We start from the raw sequence: 20,627 nt of genomic DNA on the forward strand, positions 1-20,627 counted from the left end.
CTGTTACCTGCCTCCTCCCTTTCTCCACAGTCCCGACCTTGCCCAAGGGACTTCGGCATGTTGTTTCAACTTTCCTGGCTCTGGAGGCAGAGTGACCGGGCAATCTGAAATCACATTTAACTGGGTATCTTGTATTTTCTCTGGTGACCCCCAGACCCGCACTGTTAGATTCTCAAGGGTGAAGTGGTTTGTCCATGCCCACTGAGTGTAGCCAGCAGCAAAGCTTGGCTTTGAACCTGGGTCTGTCTGATTCCAGGTGTCAAGCTTCCTCCCTTTACAGACAACCCACACGTCTGGTCCATATAGTCCCTCTGCCCTCGATGGCCCTTTCTTCTGTTTATGTCTTGCATACCCTGGGGGGGATCCAGGTAGGACCCAGGCTGGGCCACAATAAGGCCTTACGAAACGAGCCTGAAATATGTCTCCTTCAGCAAAAAACATGCCAGGTCTATTCTAGACACCAAAAATACAGCAACGAAGTTAAATAATCCTCCCTATTGAACTTAGCTTCTTGTCGTCAGGAGACACCCAAATAAACAAGTAATACATAAAGTCAGATGATGATGGGCGTTAAAGGGAAAAAAGGCAGAAAAGGGAGTGTGGGAAGGCCAGGGTAGTTTAGAGGTATCACTACACACGCACCAGGACAGCAAACGGGAAACGCACAGCTCGCTTCGTGGGATGTGCAGCCACGGGGGCCCTCGTGCCCCGCCCGTGGATGCATGTCTGGTCCCCACCAGAACACCATTTGTCAGCATCCCCTGAAGCTGAGCCTAGATCCACCCTAGGGCCCAGCAGGTACACCCCTAGCTATGTACCTAACAAATGTGTGCCTGACATTCCCCCAAAGGCACGGACTAGGCATACCAGAATGTTCGAGCAGCACTACAGCTGGAGACGACCCAAATGTCAGGAGAGAGAAATAAATGCTGGTGTCTTCAGACCGTGGAAAGTGACGCGGCACCAAGACATCTAACCTGTGGGTTTAGGAGCCAGGACAGTGGTCACCCAGGGTAGGGGAGGGGACAGGGGACTGAAAGGGAGCCAAGAGGCGCTTCTAGGCGCTGACCACATTCTGTTTCTTGACCTGGGTGCCGGCTTACATGAACACATTCACTACGTAACAATGGGCCAAGCTGGTTACCTACGATTTGTGTACTTCCTACGTCTATGTTTAATAAAAAGTTAAAAAAAAAAAGTGGGGGGGGTGGTCGGGCCTTACGGAGCAGGCTTTCTTCTTGCAGGAGCCAGAGATAAGGAAGAGACCAATAAGAAGGAGCTGTATGAGAGCAACAAGCGATTCCTGGGGCCCTACAACCCTGTCTGCCCATGCCAGAATATTCTGCGTGTGATCGCGGTGACCGCCTGCTGCCCATCAGCCCCGGGGCCTTCCTGGGAACAGCCCGCCCCAGTGCCTTCTCCCCGCCTTCCCTCTTTCCAAGCTCAAGTCCCCTTTAAGGAAGCCTTTCCCAACCACATGGGCCCACCCCGAGTGCCCCGACCTCCCCTGGTCTGTGCCCAGAAGCATACCCCCTCTTCTGGGAGCAGGGGCCATGTCGCCCCTTCTTTTGTAGTTCCTCCCCAAAGGGTTGGACACCCACAGATGAACGGAGTATGCGTGGCCTGCCTGCTGACTTCTGCGTGCGTCACTAGGGGTCTGTCCATGGGTGTCAGTGCCTCTGTGCCTGTTTCAGGAATTTGGAGACTTCCTGGGACCCCAGCAGGTGAAGGACCTGCTGTTAGCAGCCCTGGAAGGCTTGAAAGGCAGCTCAGAAGCCCGGGGGAAGGACTTGGGGGAGATGATGCAGCTGGCCTCGGAGGTCACCATCAGCTCGGTGCTGGAGTGGTACCACCACAGGGTGGTGGAGGTGGTAAGGCCCCCTGCGGGCAGGGACTGGGCAGGGAGACCCCGCAGGGCCTGCTCATCCCTTGGGACCGGCCATCTGGCAGTGGCAGGATGGGGGGTGCTGGAACCCCAAGGCACCGGGGCGGGGCATGGGTGGTGGTGGTGGTGAGTTCTAGGTGCCTCGACTTGCAGGTGAGAAAGAACTCACTTGAGCCGGTGGGGGTGGGGAGGGCAGTGAGGACCCCTGACTGTCTCCCAGGGAAGGAGCAGGCGTGCCGCTCCCCCCTCTCTCCCCTCTCTCTCCTGGGGCCCTCCTCTCTCTCTCTCCTCTCCCCTGCCACACTATCCTGTCACCCCCACTTCCTTCCTTCTCTCATCTCCATGATCTCCCCACGCCTGCCTCCGGCCTTCTCCAACCGGCCACCCGCCTGCTCACGGCCATCCCCGGCTGTGCCCCAGATCCCAGAAATCATGCAGGCCATCTACATGCAGCTGAACCACATCCAGGAGCCACGGGCCCGCGAGGTGGCCCTGCTGCCCGTCTCCCTCCTGGCCAGCTCCTTCATGACCGAGGTGGTCGTGGCCCTGCTCACGTGTCCCCTCCCGCTGGACAGGTACCGACTGAGGGGTTCCCGCCACCACTCCCAGATTGGAGCAGCCCCCATCCTGGGCTAGGAACCTGTCCTTCCACCCAGAGAAGGCCCTTGCCCTCCCAGCTGGTCGCTTTTCCGTAAGATCTGTGGTGCCTCTGACAGCCATTCAGCATTTCCAAAGCACTGGATACGTCCATGCAGGGCGCTAATACCTTCTCTCCTTGGTACAACAACCCCATTCTACAGATGGGCAAACTAAGGGGAAGTCTCTTGTCCTCGGCACCCAGTGAGCAAGCAACAGGATGAGGACCTAAACTCACATTTGACCAACTCCAAGCCCAGAGCTCTAGGGGTGCCGTAGAAAGGAGGCTTGAGTGTTGGTCCTGCCCCTGCCTCCACCTGCTGTGTGCTCTTGGGTGGTTTACTTGCCCGCGCTGGGCTTCAGTTTTCCCCTAGAGGCAGAAGGAGAACTACTCCCTGCAGAATTCCCACCCCAGATGGCTGGTTGTGACAAGTAATGCAGCCAGCTGAGCTAAGTGCCTGCCCAGGGCTGGACGCTGCAAGGGACCTGATGGGCAGAGGGGACCGTGGCCAGAGAGGCCAGACTGACTGCTCCAGCCTCCCAGTCCAGGAAACACGCCCACACGTTTCTGAATGAACAGAACAAGGCAGCAAGTTGTGGGACCCACGCCTTAAGATGGTTGTTTGAGCATGAGGGCAGAATTGTGCAGGGCTGTGTGACGAGGTATGTCTAGTAGGGACAGCTGGTACCATTCACAGAGGCCAGGGAGATCAGTTAGGAAGGTGAGGGCCAGGGTGATACATCCCCCTCCTCCCACCTGGAAGAATTTAACCCTTTTTGGCCACCCCACCCCCACCCCAGAGGGTTTCTTCTTGGAATCACTAAACCTTCAGACTCATAAGACTGGTGGAGGCGGCGGGGGGGGGGGGGGGGGGGGGGGGGGGCGGGGCACACCTGACATCGGAGTCACTCAGGATATAGGACAGAGCAATGACAGGGGCTCCTCTTCCCAGGAGTCCTTGCAGCAGCCCATGCAGCAGGCCAGACAGCACTGGGACAAAATTTAAGGCGGCCTGGCTCTCAGGGGCCACACCTCCCCTTGCATGAGCCCCAGAGAGAGGGTCTCCTTACATCTTGTGCCCTGGAGGCCTCACATTCCCCACTCGGAGCTTAAGATCTGGTCTCTTGGGCCTCCCAGGTGAAAGGTATAGGAGCTGCCCTAGCTTAGATGGCTCAGACCTCCTGGGAACCACTGTCTCTCACAAAAGCTCTATAGACTTGGCTTCTGGGGTCCCCACAGGGGGCGAGCCCCGTCCCAAGAGCCACCGCACCCCGGGAAGCTCAATGCTACAGCGTCCTCATCGGTTCTTAGAGTTAATTTATAGTTCCTCCCAGCCCAGATGCAATTTACCAATTGGGTCATTTTTACTATAAGCGATGTTGCCTAGCAACATAGTTGACATACTATCTTTATCATGTTTCCAGGGGAACAGAGCTGGAAAGTTAATGGAAGGGTCACATGCTCATGCAGAAGGGGGAAAGGGTTCTGTTAACCCGTTAGTGCACTGGCCGGTCAGTGCTTTCAGCTCCCCGTGACAGGAGTGCTCACAGGCTGGCCCAGATGCTCTCCCCTGCCTGGAGTACTGACTTCTAGGGGACAGGAGCAGGCACTCCTTGAGATTGTGTGACCAATGCAAGGTCCAGGTCCTAAGGCGCCCCCTGGCATAGAGGAATGATCACAGGTTTTGAAGGCTGGACTTCCTGACTCTGTAGCTCATTAGCTGTGTAGTCTCGGACTGGTGATTTCACCTCTCTGAGCCTCAACTCCCGTCTGTAAGATGAGAATAACAACCCACCTCGAGGGTCATTTGAGAATTCAGTGACCTTGAATGTCTTGAATATCTCGTTCACAGCTATATGCCCAGAGGTTTGCTTAGTGCCTGGCGTATAGCAGGTGCTCCATATTTGCTGAATAAGTCGTGTATAAAGCACCTGATATGATACGGGAAATAGGGTTTTCAATAATTGTTAGCCCCCTGCCTCTTAGAGAGTGTTTTCTGGACCATTCCTTGCTGACTCACCCATGGGTGCCATTTCGATGGCATCTTGTCTTCTTCCCAAAACTGCTGGGAGGCTGGGTGGGGCTAGTGCCCTGGTCCCCACTAACCATCTCCCAACCCCTGACCTCCCAGCAACGGCGCAGAGATGTGGAGGCAGCTGATACTGTGCAAGCCCAGCTGTGATATCCGAGACCTCCTGGATCTGCTCTTGATGAGCCTGAAGGAGAAGCCCTTCACCAAGAAGGGCCGGGCCTCGATCGTGCCCTTAGCGGTGAGGACCCACCCCGCGTACCCCATGACTGCCTGGTCCTAGGCTCCTGCCTCCTCCCCGCCTGCTGAGCTGAGCTCAGCACACCCAGCTTCTAGTGCCCTGCTCTGCCAGGAGCTAGTTGTGCGCCTTGGGCACACTTGTCCATCTCTGGGCTCTTGTTTGTGACCCACTGGATGGCCCAGTACTGCTGCTTACAGGGACAGCAGCAGCCTGGGAGGAGGAGACCGAATGACCTGGGACACACAGACCTGAGTCTGAGATCTGGCTTCGCTGAGTTAGTATTTTGTGACCTAAGGAAGTCACTTCACCTCCCTGAGGCTCAGTCTCTGCATCTGTAAATGGAAATGATAAAGTCTGCTCCCTATGGTGGCTGAGAAGGTGGCTGCCAGACTCAGAGGTCAGCCCTGAGAACACAGGAGGCAATGCGACTGCAGGAAGGTGACTGGGTGGGAGGATAGATTTCTCTCCGCTTCTGTCATTGGGACCTTGGTCCTAGCCAGCTAGATAATACCCCTGCTCATTTCCCTGCTTCCACTCCAGCTCCTCCTACAATCTGTACCGCAGCCAAAAAATCTTTGAAAATGCACCTCTGCTCTTCTCAATACCCTCAATGCCTTCCCATTGCCCTTGAGAATAGCACGGTGTTCCTACCTGTGCTTAAGGCCGTGCACCCTTTGCCAGCCTCACCACACTCCGCGGTCCCTCTTACTTAAGCCCAGCCTTGTTGTTCTTCGTCAGAAGTTCATACACACTACGCAATCTCCGTCACAGGGCCTTTGCACATGCTGTCTCTCTCCTGAACTTCTCTCCACTAACCTAAATCCTACTCATCCCCCAGCTCTCAAGTCAAGCATCACCTCCTTGGGGAAGCCCGCCCTTATCTCCCTGACATGATCAAATCTGTGCATATTATACTTTGCTTCACATACTTTATCTTGGGAGAATTTACCCCAGTTGTGATTTGACAATAGTGTGTGGAGTCCTTTGAGTAATCTGTGAGATGCACGAATTCAGTGCCTGAACCTGTTTTGCCCACCGGGATATCCCTAATGTCTAGCCTATACCGGTACATAGTAGACAGTAAAAAAAAAATTGTTGAACTGATTCATTTAGTCAACAACAGTAATTGAGCACCTACTGTGTGCCGGGCACACATAAATTCTGGGGATTCAGCAGAGAACAAGGCATGCTGGTGGAGAGAAGCAAAGACATGGTGGGTGGAGGGGTGGGTGATGTTACCCCTTAACAGAGGAGGACAGTGTTGCTCGGTGACATCCCAGGTCTTAGCCAAGGTCACAGAGCTAGTGAGTGGTGGGGCCGGGGCTCGGACCCTGATCTCCTAGCTCTGAATCCTGCGTTTTGCCACCGTGTCCTTTTGCCCCTTTCCCCCCGCACTGAGTTCTATGAATAAGGCATGGGCACCCGCTCCTTCCCTGATTTGGTCACTCATCATTTCCTCTCTCAGTCGTTGTGTGTTAGTGTATTCTTGAGTCACTCATTTGTGCTTTTTGTTCAAGCGTAGTCTGAGCATGGATACAGTGCGGACTCATTTTTATCTTACGGTGTTGACAAACCATTTGAGCAAGACTGAGCCAAGAGCAGAGCCCTGTAGCACATCATTAGAGACTTCTCTTTATCCTGCTGACCGTGTTCTTTGGATACAAGCATTATCTTTGGTCTACTGAAAAATGTAAAGGCTCTGAGTCCCAGAAGCTTAGCTTAGCTTGCCGCTCCCTCACTATATAACTATCTCTAGCCTTGGTATTTAGATCTGTAAAATGGGCAGTAATAGCTCCTGCCTTGTCTATCTTACCTGTTTGGAAAAGTGAAATAGTGTGTGTGGAAGGGCTTCCCGAGCTGTAAAGTACAAATAACTGCCATTCGTGGTCCCCACCCAGCCCTCAATGTGTGACTTGTTTCCCTGGGAACATGCCAACTTCACAATCCAAGGCTTTTCCCTTGGGCCGGCTGCCTGGGGGCACGGATCTTGGCCATTTCTTCGTAAAGAAGGCTTCTTTCCCACCCCTCCCCTCATTCACCCTCCATCACCTGTGGGGCTGGTGAGAAGAGGACCAGAGACCCCAGTTTACAGAGGATGAATGAATCTGGGGCCCAAAGAGGGCTAGGGAGTGGTGGGACCAGAATGAGCCATCCAATCTTGTGACCTCCACCTGTCACCTCCCCTGCCCCTGCACTCTCCTCCTGCCAGTTAGGCCTTAGTGGGCCGAGTGGGAGGCGGGCCCAGGCCAGGACAGACTGGATAGCAGGTGGAGAAGTTGGAAGGTGAGCACCCGTCAGGTCCCAGGGAGCATCGTGGGTCAAATACCAACAAAACCAAGCTTCCGGGACTTTGGAGGGCTGGTGTGGGGAGTCATGGATGGAAGGGGCAGGGGCGTGATCAGTAGGCGTGGAGGGACAGTCCAGGTCTGGGCCTCCCTGGCTCCCACTCAAGGCTGGGGTTTATTTCTCTTGGTTGCTGGGCACCAGGGGATCCAGTGAGGGTGGCCTGGTTTAATGGGCCAAACCGAAGGGGCAATGGGTGCCCCCTGACGATCTCTGTGCCTGTGTTATGAATGAGGAAGAGGCAGGGCATCCTGTACCTGGTGTCTGAGTCCCAGACACCTGGGACTTGAGTCCCAGCCCTGCTCCCAAGGGCTGGGTGACCATGGGTAAGTGTCTTCTCCCTTCTGAGTTTGTCTCCCCACCTTCACAACGGGATCAAGACCCCGCCTGACAGGGGCACCTGGGCGGGGCTCAGGGGGTTAAGCATCCTAACTTCGGCTCAGCTCATGATCTCAGGGTTCATGAGTTTGAGCCCCGAGTCCGGCTCTGAGCTGACAGCTCAGAGCCTGGAGCCTACTTCTCGGGTTATGTCTCTCTCTCTCTCTCTCTCAAAGATAAACAAACATTAAAAAAAATTTTAAAAAGACTCTACCTGACAAAAGGTGGGAGGGGATCCCTCTACCATGATTGTTCCAGGGTTGTGTCAACATCAAGGAGGCAGGCTATTGTTCTCGTGTAGGGCTCACCCAGAGACCCAGGAGTTGGGGTGCAATAGGGGGCGTAGAGAGCTGGGCTCTCCCAATTAAAAAAAATTTTTTTTTAATATACTTAATTTGAGAGAGAGACAGAGCAAGCAGGGGAGGGACAGAGAGAGAGAGAGGGAGAGAGACAATCCCAAGCAGGCTCCACACTGTCAGCACAGAGCCCCATGCGGGGCTAGAACTCATGAACTGTGAGATCATGACCTGAGCCGAAACCCAGAGTTGGAGGCTTAACTGACTGAGCCACCAGGCTGGTCTCTCCCAATCTGAGCCCGAGAAGAGCAAAGGTCCAGGTCCAGCTTGCTAGCGAAGCGACCCGGGCCCCTACCGGAGCCTGCAGCCAGCCTCCCCTCCGCCCCCAGGCAGCCAGCGGGCTGTGCGAGCTCCTGTCGGTCAGCAGCTGCGTGGGCTGCGTGAGGCGCATCTACCCCCAGCTGCTCCTGGCCCTGCTCATTCAGGTCCATTACCACATCGGCCTCAACCTGTCTGGCCACGTGGCTTTGCGCAAGGACGCCAAGAAGGATGCCCAGCCCTCCGTCTTCGTACCTGTGCGGTATGTCCACTGGGGGGGAGCCACCCAGCGAGGGCCCTTTCGAGCGTCGTCAGGGCGATCGATCAATAGAAATTAGCTTTGGGACTAAAGGAGAAAACAGAAGCACACTTTTACGAGAGCCAGTACATTTCTTCAACAACTGTTTCGGAGCATCTGCTGTGATGTGTGGGCCAGGCTCTGGCTGACACTGGACAACGGCAAGCAATCAGCTCACAATTTCATTTCTCCCCCGGGCTCTCTAGAGATATTATTTGTATTAGAGTTGTATCCACGGCCCACCATTCTATTTTCTATTTTTTAATATAGTACCTTTTCAAATGTTTATTTTTGATAGAGCAAGCCCACGTGCAAGTGGGGGAGGGGCAGAGCAAGTGGGGGACAGAGGATCCCAAGCAGGCTCTGGGCTGATGGCAGAGAGCCCGATGCCGGCCTTGAACTCATGAACCGTGAAACCATGACCTGAGCTGAAGTCAGACGCTTAACCGACTGAGGCCCCCAGGAACCCCCCCCCCACCGTTTTATTTTTAATTATTAACCGGTGTAGGTAATATACTTTTACATGGGTAAAAGTCTCAAAAGACGTTGGAGGTGAGTCTCCTTTCCTCTCCTTACCCAGTGACCCTCCCCAGAAAAACCGGGTTCTTTCATACCCTTCCCCAGCTGGTTTATGCAGAGATAAGCACACATTTAGATTTCTGTTTTTATACCAACGGTAGTGGACTTTACAGTTAGACATTTTTGCTTTGAGCAGCTGCTATATCTTGGAGACCATACATGTAGAGCTGCCTCATTATTTTTAACAGCTGCATAATATCCCCGTAAGTGCAGTTTCAAGGTGCCATAGTCTATTTAACCAGGATCCTCTCGATTTAGGTACTTGCAGCCCTTGGCACTTACAGACGGTGCTGCAGTGAGCTCGTGTGTATGTCTCTAGGCGTGACTGTACATGTGGGACGAATTCTTGAAAATAGAATGGGCGTGTCCAAGGGTCCCTGCATCGAAATCTCGAGCTGGAACAGGGACGCACAGTGGAAAGTGCTGGTGAGCAGTGAGTGATGAAGGGGAACACGGCAGCACCCCCTGCAGCACCCAGTTTGCCGAAGCGCCCTCCCCCGAGGGCACGGAGTGCAGCCGTGTGTGAGAATGACGGTCCCACGCCTTTGCCGGCACCAGGGAACAGACACGTTTATCTCTGCGGATCTGAAAGTTGGAAAAAATGCTGTGATTTTCATTCGCGCCCCTGTTATTTTGAATGAGGTGGCAGGTGAAATGCCGTTTGTGTTTCCTGTTCTGTGAGCAGTGTTTGCCCCGTTTTACACGGGACTGCTGGGGATTTTTCCGGTGAGAGCGTTTTCTGTGCTAAGGACGTTAAGTCTTTGTCACTCGTGTTCCAGTTTGTCACTTAACCTGCAACATTTCATGGTCGTTTGCCATCCAGAAGGTTTACGTTTGTGTGTAGTTGAGTTTATCAGTCTTTTTTTTTTTAATTTTTTTAATGTTTATTTATTTTTGAGACAGAGACAGAGCATGAATGGGGGAGGGGCAGAGAGAGAGGGAGACACAGAATCAGAAGCAGGCTCCAGGCTCTGAGCCGTCAGCCCAGAGCCCGACACGGGGCTCGAACTCACGAACTGCGAGATCGTGACCTGAGCTGAAGTCGGACGCTCAACCGACTGAGCCACCCAGGCGCCCCAGTCTTTTTGTTTTTAATGTTCATTAAAAAAAAGTTTTGTTTTTTTTTTTGAGAGAGAGAGAGAGGATGCAAGTGAGCAAGGGGCAGAGAGAGAGAGAGAGAGAGAGAGGAAGGGGTGGGGGGTGGGGAGAGAGAGAGAGAGAGAGAGAGAGAGAGAGAGAATCCCAAGCAGGTGCCACGTTGTCACGTGGGGCTCGAGCTCATGAACCGTGAGATCATGACCTGAGTGGAAATCAAGAGTTGGACGCTTAACCTATTGAGCCACCCAAGTGCCCCTGTCAGTCTTTTCTTTTTTGGCTTCTGTTGTGTAATGCTCAGAGGGGTACACGTTGAGGGGCGGAGGGTGAGCCCTTGTGTGGTGGGGCTTGAAGTTAGAGCACCTTGGATTTGAGTGCTGGTTCCATCATTTAGGCTGTGTCCGCTGGGTAAACTGCTTTAGCCTCTTGGCGGCCTGGTGTTCTTGCCTACGAAATGGGGGCAGTCTTCCTGCCCCACAGGTGTGATGGTGGAAGGACAAACAGGACCGCATCCCAGCGCGACACCGCGTGCCAGGGCCGGGGCACCCATGCTGACTCCGCCGCACTCATGAGGCCGGTACCCCTTACTCAGAAAGCCGGCGGGCTCCGGGGCAAACAGAAGCAGAGGAAAGCAGAGGAGGCGCTGGGTGGGGGAGGGAAGGGGAGCACGTGGCGGAGAAGTTCTCGACTGTCTAGCGATGAAGAGCGTGGCCTCCCTGAGCCAGGCGTCAGGAGAGCTTCCCCCCGCCCCGCGTAATGAAGTCCACTTCTGCGCTCTGCAGCAGCCCCGCACTTGGACGCAGCTCCGCCTTGGGTCGTTGGCCACCCCCCACCCCCACCCCCACCCCGCTGCAGGGTCAGGGCAACACATGCTCCGCTTTGCTGGGAAAAGCTGAGAACCTTCCAGGGAGGTGACGCTCGCGGAGTGGGTGTTTGGGGGAGACAAAGGAGCCGCGCCACCGTCCCCAGACTTCCTCTTAGGGTCGCCTCCCCTTTTTTGCAAAGCAGCACAGACCTCACTTGGGGGCTCCTAGCGCTGTATCTTTGGGAGGGGGGTGGGGAGGAAGGAGGAAGGGTAGCGGCATTTTTGTTAAAATGTGGAGGCTGATGGAGGAAACGGTGGAAGCGTGGAGAGGCCGGACCAGGCCTGACGCGCCGCTGCGTCCGGGTCGGGGGGAGGGGTCCTTCAGTGCCTCCAGGTTGGCGAATCACTCCTTACATGCCCTGAGGGGGTGAAGGACTCGGGGCCAGCGCAGGTGACTGTACAAGTGAGCAGAGAGGACTGTCCTGCAGGGCGCTGCCCGGTCATGGGCGTGAAGGAGTGGGGACGAGTGAGGCAGGACCCTGGGGCTGGGCTGGGGAGGCCTGGCCCCCACCTCTCCCTCTAGGGAAGAGGCTCGGGAGAAACGGGAAGATAAAGCAGCATTTCTGAAAGGAAGGGAATTCTGCTTCTGTTTACTCTCTTTCTCAAAGCTAACAATCATTTTTAAAAAGCCTCTTTGTCTGGAGACACCAATTATCGCTATCTAACAATCAGCATGGCCAAGAGATGTGAGTCTGGCCAGATGGGAGCTGCTGGGAGGGAGTCCCGGCCTGTGGGGGCAGGTGGCGGGAGATCTCAGCCCCCTTGTCTTGGCAGCTGGGTGGTCAAAGTGGTGAAAACCCTGCTGCTGAGGATGGGCTGCTCATATGAGGCCACCTTTCTGGAGGACCAGGGCGGCTGGGAGCTCATGGGGCAGGCCGAGAACCACCACCGCGGAGTGTCCCTGCTGGCAAGGTGAGGCTGGGGCTCCCTGGGGCAGGGGGTGCAGGGAGGCAGAGACCCCAGCATCTTCACACACACGTGGCTTCGCGTCTGTCTCTGGGCCAGACCCTTCCCTTGGTCCATCACCTGTTTTCTGAATGGCGGGGTATCGCCTCTCTTGGTGGGTGGATGCCACACACATGAATAATGGCGCACGGTCCGTGGAGGCTGTGGCTATGACAGTGCCCGGCAGTTGTGGAGCACTTAGTATACTTACAAAGCACCTTTTCTCGCGGTCTTGGGACTTCGGTGCCCACGCTAATACAGAAATGGTGGGGTGGTCTAGTATTTCAGTGTGGGGCCTTGGCGTCGGTCTGCCTGCGTCTGAGTCCCAGCTCATCCCCTCCCCGCTGTGTGTCTCAGGGCAAGTTCCTTCCCCTCTCTGTGTGTCATGTGCCCATCAGTAGTGTGGAAATAGGAATAGGACCCATCTTCAGGGTTTGGGATGAGGGTTGAATAGAGTACTTGAACAGCCCCTGGTAATGGCAAGAGCTCAACACAGGTTAGCTTTCGCTATCATTATGCTGACCAGTGGGCAGGGATTATCAACGCACATTTTGCAGAGCAGGATGCCAGGGTGCAGAGAGGGACAGTTATGCACCAAAGGTCACACAGCTAGGAAGTGGCAACGCTGGGAGATGACCTCCTGATCCAGACCAGGCTCTTCCCTTGCAACCATACACAGCCTTGCATAAGGTTGGGAAGGCGTACCTCGATTTCGGTGACGTGGCTCCTACAGTCTGTTCTTTAACCCTGCGCCCTGAGTGCCCAGGATGGTGCGGTCCCCGGGGGTCTCATGATACAATTGCATTTATTGAGCACCTCCTGTGCTCTAGGCATCATGCAAAGGGCTGTATGCTCTGTGCTCTTGGGCGAGCTTTCTCACTCTGAGCCTCGGTTTCCCCATCTGTAAAACAAAGCAGTTAAACCAGGTGGCCTCTGAGAGCCTGTCGGGGTGGGAAATCCTGGGAACACAGGCCCCCAGGTGCCCCTGACTTGCCCAGAGTTTAGAGTGCCAGGCCAGACCCCGCCCAGCAGGCCCCCGGGGCTGGAGAGCCTGAGAGGACTGCTTGCCCCTCCTCACCCCCAGGGCCATGGTGCATTACTCCTGCCAGGAGCTCTGCCGCATCCTCTACCTGCTCATCCCACTCCTGGAGAGAGGCGACGAGAAGCACAAGATCACTGCCACCGCCTTCTTCGTGGAGGTACCGAGGGGCAGCGGGCACCAGGCGAGGCTCCTCTGGGCCTCCCGGAGCACAGACCTCAGTTCACGTGACCAGTCATTTCTCCTGTGCAAACAGTACTTAACAACTGAGAGTTTCATGAGCATGATTGCTCTAGAATACAAAGGCCTCATAGGGTTTCCCTTTGGTCCTCCTCTTTCCACCCCCCACACCCCATTCTACTCTCTCCCAGACTCCCCTCATGCCCAGGCAACCCCAGCCTTTGCTGGGCAGTGCCACGTGCTGGGCACCAGACCTGCAAGGTTGGAGGTACAAATATGAAATTGACTCTGCCTAGCCCTCAAGGAATTTTCAATGCGGTAGGGAAGCCGGAGGACACCGTAATTATAACATGGGGTGCCATGGAGTGACCTGTGCTATGATGGTGGAAGTCCAGGCTGTGGCAGAAGAAAGGAGACTGGAGGTGGTGGTGGTGGTGGTGGGAGCATCAGGGAGGACTTCCTGGAGGAAGTAACATCTAAGCTGAGTTGAATGTGTGGAGGGTACCATGGGGTGCTGGGGGAGGTGAATCAGGAGGTTGGTTAGGGTCAGATCCAGAAGAGGACACCCACCAACAATTATAGCTAACATTTGCTTACTTATTTGAGGATAGATGGTTTTATTTCTTTTCTTTTTTTTTAATAGGTAACATTTATTGAGCACTTACTATCTTCCAGGCACATTCTTAGTGTTTTACACATATATTTGATCCTCATGATAATCCTGTGGTGCAGATGTTATTTCATCCCCCAGTTTAGAAGGGGAAACTGAGGCACAGATTTAAGTAAGTTTTCCGAGGCCACACAGCTTGTAAGTGGCAGATCCAGGATTCAAACCCAGACACAAACCCACTCTCTCCCTCCCTCCCTCTCTTTAGTTTAAAAAAAAATTGCGGTAAAATATACATAACATAAAAGTTACCCTTTTAGCCATGTTTAGGTGTAGATCCCAGGGGCATTAGGTGCAGTCACATTCTTGTGCAGCTGTCAGCACCGTCCACAGAACTCGTCGTCCTTCCTAAATGCAGCCTCTGTCCCAGACTGAAACTGTATTCATTAAACACTATGCTGCCGTTCTGCCTCCCCAGCCCTTGGCAACCAGCACTCTGCTCTGTGTCTATGAACTTGCCATTGTAGGTTTCACATAAGTGGAATCATACAATGTCCTTTTGTGTCTGGCTTTTTTCACTCAACCTTATGTCTTCAAGGTTCATCCATGTTGTTAAAGGGGCTCAGAATTTCATTCTTTTTTAAGGCTGAGTAATATTCCCTTGTGTGTATATACCACCCTTTGTCTATCCATTCATCTGTCGATGGGGCTCTAGGCTTACCCTTTCCTTAACATTCCCCTGGAGCACTGAGCAGTGGCTCTCCACCCTAGGGCAAGGGTCCTCAGCCTGGTCCAGGCCTTCTCCTCCTCCCCAGAAGACGTGGGCTGCTCTCGGCCAGAGCCGGGCCCACCATGTTCACTGTGGCACCTTGATGTAGCTCACGTGTCCCTCCCCGGCTTCCCCAGCCACCTCTGCTGTGACTGTCTATGTGCGTGCTTGTTTCTTCCAACGGCAGGTGAACTCAGGGGAGCCGTGTGACCCTGGCCAGTCCCGGAACCCCCCCTGTGTCTCGGCTTCCTCGCTTATAGTATGGGGATAATAAATTGCCCACCTCATAAGGTTTTGCTGAGGATTAAATGAGTTCACGTGAAGCTCTGAGAATAGTGCTTGCACCTGGGAAGCACCGTCTGTGAGTCAGCTGTATTACTGCTGTTATTCTCATCATCACCATCATCCTCATCAATACGCTTCCCTGCATCTCTAGCGTGTAGCCCGGAACCTGGTACAGAGCAGGTCTGAGCATCAGTTGGGTGGATGGGTGGAGGGTTGGGTGGAGCCTTTCCTGCCTCCTCCCACTCTGATCCACGGCCCTGCCCCTCTCCCCAGCTCTCTCTTTTCATCATACAGACACAGGGCCTCAATAGTCACAGTGGAGGTAAGGCCAGGGAACGGATGGGAGAAGCGTTCGTGAGGCTGACCAGGCAGGGGGCTGCCGTGGGTGGGAGGGTGGTGGAGAGAAGAAGGAGATGAGGGTGATGCCCAGTTTAGGGTTGGAGAGTGGAGGGCGGTGGTGCTAACCCCTGCCATGGGAACATAGGGGAAGGGTAGTTCTAAGGAGGAAAGGAACCGAATTTCGTGTTGGACCTGAACTCATGCACCGAAAGTATGCTCTAAGCACATACTCTACCCCAGAGCTTGTGTTAGGTAACAGGGACCCAAGGAGAGGCACTCAGTTTGTGTTCCCAAGGAAGCCCCAGAGGGCAGAGGGGTGGCAGGAGGCAGACGCATAAGTAGATAGGGGCACTGGGGTTTCCCTGTTCAGGGCTCCCAGAGAAGGGGGCAGCCCACCCAGACGAGGCCTGGGCACATTGTCAACCATGGCTTCGAGGGGGAGCCGAGTTTTAGACGGAGCCGTGCAAGGTGCTCGAGTGGAAGTGGATGCCCTTGCAGAAGGGCATCCTGCCAGCACAGAAAGGACAAAAAGCCTGGGTCCTTCCACAGACAGCGGGCAGCTTAGTTAGCAGCTGGTTGGCGGTCAGAGTGTGAGGATGGTCATGGTGTGAATGAGGCCCCAGGGGCAAGTAGGGCCCGATGGTGAAAGTCAGTGGGGGGCACGGGGGCTCTGAGCTGGAGAGTGACACATTCAGCCTCTGGCAAACTGTTTTCCAAGTCAGGAGCTCTGGACGGTGCCATAGACTAGAGACGGTGCCTTGAGTGTTATATGCCTAGGGCTGGCAGTTAAAATCCTGAGCTGAGGGGCTCACTGAGGACAGTGGGCAGAGGGAAGCTAGGCAGAGAGGACAGAGTCTGGCGTCACCAACACTGATGGCTGGGTGGGGACAGGAGCCAGTGGCTGGTACTAACTAGACCAGCACTGTCCAATATGATAGCCACCAGCCACATTGGGGCCTAGTCAGCCCCTGAAATGTGTCTGTCTGAATTGAAATGTGTTGTGAGTTTGAAATTCACACCGCATCTCAGACTTGATTCAAAAAAGTCTTAGAGACTAAAATATGTCAATAATCTCTTTATTGATTACATGCCGAAATGATAAGACTTTGGATATATTGGGTCAAATAAGATGTATTACTAAAATTAACTTCATCGATTTCTCCTTTGCTTTTTTAATGCGGCTTCTAGAAAATTTAAATTTACGCACGTGGCTTGCTTTGGACAGCGCTGACCAGATAGCAATCGTTCATGCCCCACACTTAGCCCCTGGTCATCCGGCATGCACTCCCCGTGCGTGGCGAGACGGATGGCTGCACTGGCCCTCGGCCCAGGGAGTAATTACTATCACCCCTGCAGCTTCTCCAGATGGAACAGGTGCGGCGGATCCCTGAGGAGTACTCTCTGGGGAGGATGGCTGAAGGCCTGAACCACCAGGACCCCATCATGAAGGTGCTGTCCATCCGAGGCCTGATCATCCTGGCCCGCAGGACTGAGAAGGTGAGCAGAGGACAGAGGAGAGCTCGGCCAGCCAGGTCCGAGCTCAAGGAAGGGTGGAGCTTGGCCATCACGGACTCTCAGATGCTGGAACCCATTTCTGCCCCTGCCTCAGTTGCCCCATCTGTAAAGTGGGTAGATAGCCTTTAAAGATTCCCCATACATTTTATTCTTTCTGAAATAGTTTCCTTTTTAAAAAATGTTCGTTTATTTATTTATTTTTGAGAGAGAGAGAGGGCACGTGAGTAGGTGGGGGGCAGAGAGGGAGAGAGGGAGAGAGAGAATCCCAAGCAGGCTCCTTGCTGTTAGCACGGAGCCCGATGGTGGGGCTCGATCCCATGAACTTAGAGACCATGACCTGAGCTGAAATCAAGAGTCAGATTCTGAATCGACTGAGCCACTCAGGCACCCCTGAAATCGTTTCTAATCCAGATTTTTCACAATGACCCTGAAGGCAGTGTGTATAGGAGGGGTTGGGGATGGCAGTAATCATTCCCGTTTTACAAATTAGGAAACTGAGTCCCAGATTGTTGGTGCACCTTAGCATTTTTTAAAGAAATGTTGGTTCATTTTTGGCAGAGAGAGAGAGAAAGAGTGTGTTCACACATGAGCACAACTGCGGGAGGGGCAGAGAGAGAGAGAGAGAGAGAGAGAGAGAGAGGAAGAGAGGGAGACACAGAATCCAAAGCAGGCTCTGGGCTCCCAGCTGTCAGCACAGAGCCCGACACAGGGCTGGAACTCACGAACCAGAAGATCTTGACCTGAGCAGAACTCGGATGCTCAACCGACTGAGCGCCCCCCCCCCCGGGTGCCCCCATCTTAGCATTTTAAAAAGTGCTTTGTTTTCCTCTGCCTGGTGCTGTTGCAGCTCAGGGTCTAGAGGGCCGAGGGGACAGGATGTAGACTGCAAGCTAACTAGCAACACAGGTCATCTACCTAGTGCCAACAAGGGGGTGGCCACAAAGGGCCTCAGGTCTCCAGGAAGGAGTGAGTGAGGACACAGAGGACTTTGGGGATGGGAAGAGCTTGAGTGAGGGCATTCCAGGCCGGTGGGATGGCATAACCAAAAACCTGGAGGGGTATCGTCTCCACCAAGTCGATCTCAGTGAATCAGAGGCTGGGGCTCTCACCTGTCAGCCCAGGTAGGAGCCCCCATCCCAGATGGTCCTGCCCCACAGACTGCCAAGGTCCAGGCCCTCCTGCCCTCTATGGTGGAGGGCCTGAAGAGTATGGACGGGCTGCTGGTGGTGGAGGCGGCCCACAACCTCAAGACCATCTTCAGGGGGCAGGACCGGAAGCTGATGGACAGCTCGGTCTATGTGGAGATGCTTCAGGTCCTGCTCCCACACTTCAGTGATGTAAGGGATCCCACGGGGGTGGAGGGTGAGAGGGTTTGAGGGGGGCTCTTTACTACTCTGGGGGATGCAGTAGCTGCCACGGCCTTCTGGGGGCAGGGCAGACAGGAGTCACCCCAGGGGGAGGGGCCCCTCGTTCCAACTGGCACACTGTTTGTGAGTGGTTTGCATGGAGAAAGTTCCTTCTCTAATTGGTTCCCACAGAGAGAGCTCTTTTGTAATGAAGCCTCCCCAGACATGTGCCTCGTTGCAATTGGCCCACCTGGCGGGGGCGCATTTTTTAATTGGTTCCAGCAGAGGGGGACGTTTTTTTCCACTTGGCACTAAGGCACCTTTTAGGTTAGTGGGGGGCCCTGGCTGGGGAGAGAGGGCAGAACTCTGGACCTAGGCTCCAGTGAGGGGGATGCTGGCCCCAGATCAGCCCCACCAGGTGGCCTCCGCTTTTCTCTGTCCATCTCCATGCTTCTTGTGCCTGGAGGGCCCCCCCCCCCCCAGAGTGAGTGGAAGGAAGGCTGATGCCTCCGCGTGGGGCTCAGAGGCCCAAGTAGCCTCTGGGAGGAGGGAGCACGCCTGAGCCTCCGGGTCTGCCCCAGTCACGAGAGGACGTGCGCTCCTCCTGCATCAGCCTGTATGGCAAGGTGGTCCAGAAGCTGCGGTCGCCTCGCACCCCAGCCGTAGAGGAGCAGCTGATGGGCACCTTGGTGCCCCTGCTGCTGACCATGCAAGACGGCAACGCCAAGGTGAGCCAGGTGAGTGTGCGTAGGCCCCGGGCCCTGTGGCCGAGCCTCCCGTTAGGGAAACCAGGCCAGAGTCACTAACCACCTGTTGTGGACAAGCCTGTTTCCCAAAGGCACCGTGGTGGAAGTCCTCCTCAAAAGGAACAACTGCACTTGTGCATTTCAGAGTGGTTTTTTTAAATTTTTTTATTGATTAAAAGAATTTTTTTGAGTTGATTTATTTTAGAGAGAGAGAGAGAGAGACAGAGAGAGCATGAGTGGGGGAGGGGCAGAGAGGGAGACACAGCATCCGAGGCACCTTTTAGGTTAGTGGGGGGCCCTGGCTGGGGAGGGCTCTGGCTGGCTCCAGGCTCTGAGCTGTCAGCACAGATGCGGGGCTCAAACCCACAAACCACGAGGTCATGACCTGAGCCGAAGTCAGACGCTTAGCCGACGGAGCCACCCAGGGGCCTCGTGCACTTGTGCATTTCAAACAGGATTTGATTTTCCAAAAGTCAGTTTCACAAAATTGTTTCTCTGGAATATGTTCTGGCTGTCGTGGAGTTCCCTAGCATTGGCATTGTCCTCCTCTTGGTCCCCAGAAATGTGTGAAGACCCTGTTCCGCTGTTCCTGCTTCATGGCCTGGGAACTGCCAAAAAGAGCTTATAGCCGGAAGTCCTGGGACAACCAGCAGCAGACGGTGGCCAAAATTTGCAAGTACCTTGTGAGTGCTTTCGAGACTAAGTGGTTCCTGATGAGTGTGCTGGAGGGGGGCAACTCTTCCCTTTTCTCTTCCTTCTGTTCGCCCAAGCATCCTGCCTGGCAATTCCACGACCGCCCACAAGTTGTCGGCTTCTGAGCGTGCATCTGTATTTCTGGCTTCTCGCTTCTAGTGTCCTTCTCTGGTGGCTTACCAGACACCTCCCTGGTGAACCACACGCACTTCAAGCTCAGCAGGCCTCTCTGAGCTTATGGCCTTCCTTCCCATTTCAATTCTGTTCCGTCCCTCTAGATCCCCAAAGTAGACACCTAGAATTATCCTCGACTCCATATCCGTCACCTTCCACATTTGATCAATCTTTAATATCCTAAATATCTCTGCATCTGGTTTTTCCCTCCCCATCCCCACTGTCCTTGCCCTTAGTTCAAGACACAGATGTCTCCCAGCTGGGCTCTGGATCCAGCCATCGCCTGGCTCTTTCAGCCTTGAATCTCTCATCTCTTCTGATCCCATCCCCACTCGGGCCACCAGAGTGGTCTGGTTCAAACACGAGTCTGTCTGTATTATACCCCTGCTTTGAGAGCTTCAGCGACTCCCTTTTCTGCATCAGCAATTGCCAGGGTGTATTCTCTGTGACACATTCCCACGAGAAATGCCCCCGAGGGGAGAAAAGAGGTTCTAAGATGAGTAAGTTTGGGAAACACTACCTCGTCATCTTCCTCTTGGAGGGTTGTCGTGACATCAGGTCATTAAAGGCTCTGAGATGTTCGGTGCTGAGATTTTTCATGGTTGTTGAATCCGTGGATTCCCCAAGTTATTTATTTATTTATTTGTTTGTTTGTTTGTTTGTTTGTTTAAGGTTCTCTGCCCCACATGGAGCTTGAACTCACAACTCTGAGATCAAGAGTTGGCTGCTCTACTGACTGAGCCACCTAGGCACCCCTTTCCAAACTTATTTAGCCGCAGAACCCCCTTTCTAGGTAACACCTGAGGGCATCCTGAAGTAGGAGCGGGCCACAAACACCCAGTAGAAGGGTAGAACGCATCCTGCAGGATGCAGCCCTGTCCCTCCGCATAACATTTGGGAAGCTTTGCCATCTAGTCCCATCTGCCTCCCCTGTTGTCACAGGCCAGGCTCCCCAGGACGCAGACTCAGAGACAGAGATTAGCATGCAGGAGGTTTATTAGGGTGCACCCTTGGGTTCGACACCT

General features: G+C 54.2%; 1 protein-coding gene across 9 annotated transcripts in view; it reads left to right on the forward strand.

Annotated features, from left to right (window-relative positions):
* Nucleotides 1–20,627, forward strand: part of MROH7 (maestro heat like repeat family member 7) — a 59,267-nt gene that overhangs the window by 33,418 nt on the left and 5,222 nt on the right. For 5 of the 9 annotated variants that reach the window (XM_042997296.1, XM_007089887.3, XM_042997302.1 and 2 more), the window contains 11 exons: nt 1,245–1,357; nt 1,695–1,871; nt 2,306–2,460; nt 4,654–4,792; nt 8,199–8,389; nt 11,739–11,876; nt 12,994–13,108; nt 16,485–16,625; nt 17,801–17,980; nt 18,571–18,726; nt 19,296–19,418. In XM_042997296.1, the coding sequence (XP_042853230.1) occupies nt 1,245–1,357; nt 1,695–1,871; nt 2,306–2,460; nt 4,654–4,792; nt 8,199–8,389; nt 11,739–11,876; nt 12,994–13,108; nt 16,485–16,625; nt 17,801–17,980; nt 18,571–18,726; nt 19,296–19,418 (1,628 nt within the window). The remainder of the gene's footprint in view (nt 1–1,244; nt 1,358–1,694; nt 1,872–2,305; nt 2,461–4,653; nt 4,793–8,198; nt 8,390–11,738; nt 11,877–12,993; nt 13,109–16,484; nt 16,626–17,800; nt 17,981–18,570; nt 18,727–19,295; nt 19,419–20,627) is intronic. The other 4 variants (XR_006221468.1, XM_042997298.1, XM_042997299.1 and 1 more) reach the window with 4 other exon arrangements.

This window comes from Panthera tigris, chromosome C1 (genome assembly GCF_018350195.1).
Source record: "Panthera tigris isolate Pti1 chromosome C1, P.tigris_Pti1_mat1.1, whole genome shotgun sequence".
Taxonomy (NCBI): Eukaryota; Metazoa; Chordata; class Mammalia; order Carnivora; family Felidae; genus Panthera; species Panthera tigris.